This window comes from Physella acuta, unplaced genomic scaffold, assembly GCF_028476545.2.
Source record: "Physella acuta isolate Inbredline_101_S28 unplaced genomic scaffold, ASM2847654v3 ptg000516l, whole genome shotgun sequence".
NCBI classification, from domain to species: domain Eukaryota; kingdom Metazoa; phylum Mollusca; class Gastropoda; family Physidae; genus Physella; species Physella acuta.
In genome coordinates this window covers 257501-260915 of record NW_026732035.1, presented here as the reverse complement: position 1 = coordinate 260915, position 3415 = coordinate 257501, and the positions used below count along the sequence as shown (strand labels likewise).

The 3415-nt window shown below is 34.9% G+C and overlaps 1 protein-coding gene across 1 annotated transcript; it reads left to right on the top strand.

The window, feature by feature from the left end:
- The first annotated feature begins 277 nt into the window (after positions 1–277).
- On the top strand, positions 278–1426 carry LOC131944966 (uncharacterized). Its single transcript, XM_059305888.1, has one exon. It carries the CDS (start codon positions 278–280, stop codon positions 1424–1426), a length of 1149 nt encoding a protein of 382 aa, XP_059161871.1.
- Positions 1427–3415: the final 1989 nt, after the last annotated feature.

Here is a 3415-nt window from a genome sequence, read left to right as displayed (position 1 = left end):
AACCTAGTCACCTTTATCAGGAATGTTTAGTTTCACAGGACCTAGTCACCTTTATCAGGAATGTTTAGTTTCGTTTGTCTATGTTAATTATTATAAAGCATGAGTGAAATTATTTAAAATGTTTTGCTTTTTAAAAATTTCATTCTTTCCTTCAAACTTCGATTGCCCCTGATGATTGTTCTTATTTTCCAACAGATAATCTCGCGGTTTTACACTTGAGTGTGTTCACACCGGACGACAAAAGTGCCGGGCTGAAAAGAGTTTGACGGATTCCCAGATGGCTGTGAATGACACTTCAGGGTTTTTCCCCCCACCGTTTACTTCCCTAGAGACTTTTTCCTTCTACATTAAAGTTCGTGATGGACAGACGACTGCCGTCCCATACATCTGTGGAATCGGATTCGTGACCAACCTGGTATCGTTGATTGTATTCGTACAACCTAACCTCAGACGTTCCTCATGTGGCGTCTACCTGGCGTCTAAATCCGTGTCTGACCTAGTTTTTCTGCTGACTGTGTTGATCGTTTGGTTGACCCGAGTGGACATCAAGATATTTTTCACTTCCGGTGTGTGTCAGACCGTCATCTTCTGCTCCTACTTATCCTCCTTCGTGTCTATCTGGCTGGCTGTCGTGCTGACTGTTGAAAACCTGCTCTGTTTTATCAGACCTATGTTATTCAAGACATACTGCAACGCTACTTCCGCTTTACTCATTACCATATTTATAGATGTAGTAGGAATCGGGATTTACCAGCTTTCAACCTGGAACAATGGGATAGGAAACTTTTTCGAAATACCACCAGACTCACAAAAACAATTGAATGCAATGGAAAGAAATAAGATTGAAGTTCAGAATGAAGTACAAACACGACTAAGTGACAATCTTCATTTGTTTAATGAAACAGTTGTAAATATGGAGCGGAAAATAGAGGTCAATATCAGTGGACAACTCTATGAAGGAATTTGTACACATTTGGAAATCTACGCCGATTATATACTTATCATGACATACATTGACACGTTATTAACCATTATCATCCCGATTGTTATTCTTGCTGTAACCAACGCCGCCATTGCCATCATCGCCTGCCGCACCTCTAGAAGAACGAGAGTACGAAACAGAGCGTCCACCAGCAACAACAATTCAAAGGCTACATTGGTCAAATCGCGTCTAACCGCGGCTGAGCTGGAAGCTAGAGCCTGTAAATTTTTGTTTATGGTATCCATGACGATCCTCGTTTTCCACACACCAAGTCACGTGATACGACTGACGACGCTCTTCTCCTTTGGATGGCTGGAGGTCGTCCTTCAGAGACTCTTCGAGACTTTGCTCTACCTACATTACGTCATCAACTTTATTGTCTACATTATATTTGGTGATAAATTCAGACAAGTGCTGTTAGCTATTATTAACACACAAAAATAAGTAACGTAACGTAACGTAACGTAACGTAACGTAACGTAACGTAACGTAACGTAACGTAACGTAACGTAACGTAACGTAACGTAACGTAACGTAACGTAACGTAACGTAACGTAACGTAACGTAACGTAACGTAACGTAACGTAACGTAACGTAACGTAACGTAACGTAACGTAACGTAACGTAACGTAACGTAACGTAACGTAACGTAACGTAACGTAACGTAACGTAACGTAACGTAACGTGGCCACATTTAACCTTACCTCAATCAATCATTTTTTTTTGTTTTAATAAAGTTTTACGCTAATTATGTTAACGCCTCCACTTGTTGGTCTTATTAGTTGTTTTATGATTAAAAGAAACGTATTTTTCCATTGTTTACTGTTACTTAAATTTGAACTAATCTTTTATTTAAAAAAGAAAATGATGCCTTGGATCGTACATAAGATGCTAAAAACATCCAAACGCGCTCTAGCAGTAGGTATGTTCAGAAATGTATAGACAACCATCATAATGAATGTTTACATTTTCACTTTCTTGACGGGTAGTAAAAAAGAATAAGGTTTTTCTTTTTGTATGCACATGTAGCTTTTGTCAATAAAGTAACTATTCGCAAAAAAATGTCTTTTGTTACTTAGTACCATGTTTGTTCATTTATGAGCTGAAAGATGACATAAAACAGCATTGCCAGAGAAATAAAAGACCTTAAAATGGCATTTGAAGTAAAGTGCTAATTTTGGCATTATTTATTAACTTTTACAATAAATAGAAAGGGGTGGATCTCACTTAAACCTTAATTCTATAATATATCTTCTATCGACTACTAAGATTAGAGGAGTATGTATATTAATTTTTTAAATTTAAATTTAGTTTAATTTTTTGTTTTTTTTTTGGTTGATCAAAATATTCTCTGTTTGTGTAGAAATTTCAAATACATATTTATGTAGAGAAAATATTTTTTTTTGGTGTTTTATTAAAAACAAGCCGACCGGCTATGTATTTGTTTTATTTTCTACATTTAAGTAATTCATAATTTGATAATTTGACACATACAGGTGGGGTTGGGGGTGATATGATCTGTTGCACATGCCTGAATAGTGAGGTAGGGAGCGGGAAGAGGTTAGGTAGTCGGCTTGCTGTGTTGTGATGTCCAAGAAGAGAATATATATATATATATATATATATATATATATATATATATATATATATATATATATATATATATATATATATATATATATATATATATTTATTTATTTATTTATTTATTTATTTATTTATATATATATATATAATATATATATATATATATATATATATATATATATAAATATATATATATATATATATATATATATATATATATATATATATATATATATATATATATGTTACACACATTTATTGGAAGACGTTAATTAAATTAATAATTATATTCACTAGTTAAAATACCATTAATTATACAAATTGAGTGCAAAATGTCCAACATTTTTATCACAAAAAGGCTTCTACGTAAAGATCTTATTGTAGATTAAACGTTAAATGCTTTATAAAGCTAAACTGTCTGTCGGACATAGCTTTAACGATATGTCTGTTGCTTTTTTATTAGGTTCAAACACTTTTATAAATTTTAAATAAGATAAGCTTTTGGGATGATTCGAAAATACAAATAACCTATCTAGATCTATTTATACCCAGTGGCGTAGCGAGGTCGGGTGTCACTCGGTGCGGCACTTAATGGTGTCACCCCCCCAGAGGCGTAGCGACTCTTCCCGGGGACAAATTTTCAATGTTCGATTTGCAACCCCCCCCTCAAACTTTCGATTTGTCCCCCCACCCCTCCCTCAAATTTTTCTCTATATATTTTTACTATTTTCTGCTTTAATGTCACCCCCTAAATGGTGTCACCCGGTGCGATCCGCACCCCCGCCCCCCCCCCACCCCCCTCGCTACGCCTCTGCCTAATCCTTAGATTTTTAGCTATTTTTAGTT

Coding starts and splice junctions, on each gene's coding strand:
- LOC131944966 (XM_059305888.1), top strand. CDS start 278: ATGGCTGTGAATGACACTTCAGGGTTTTTCCCCCCACCGTTTACTTCC.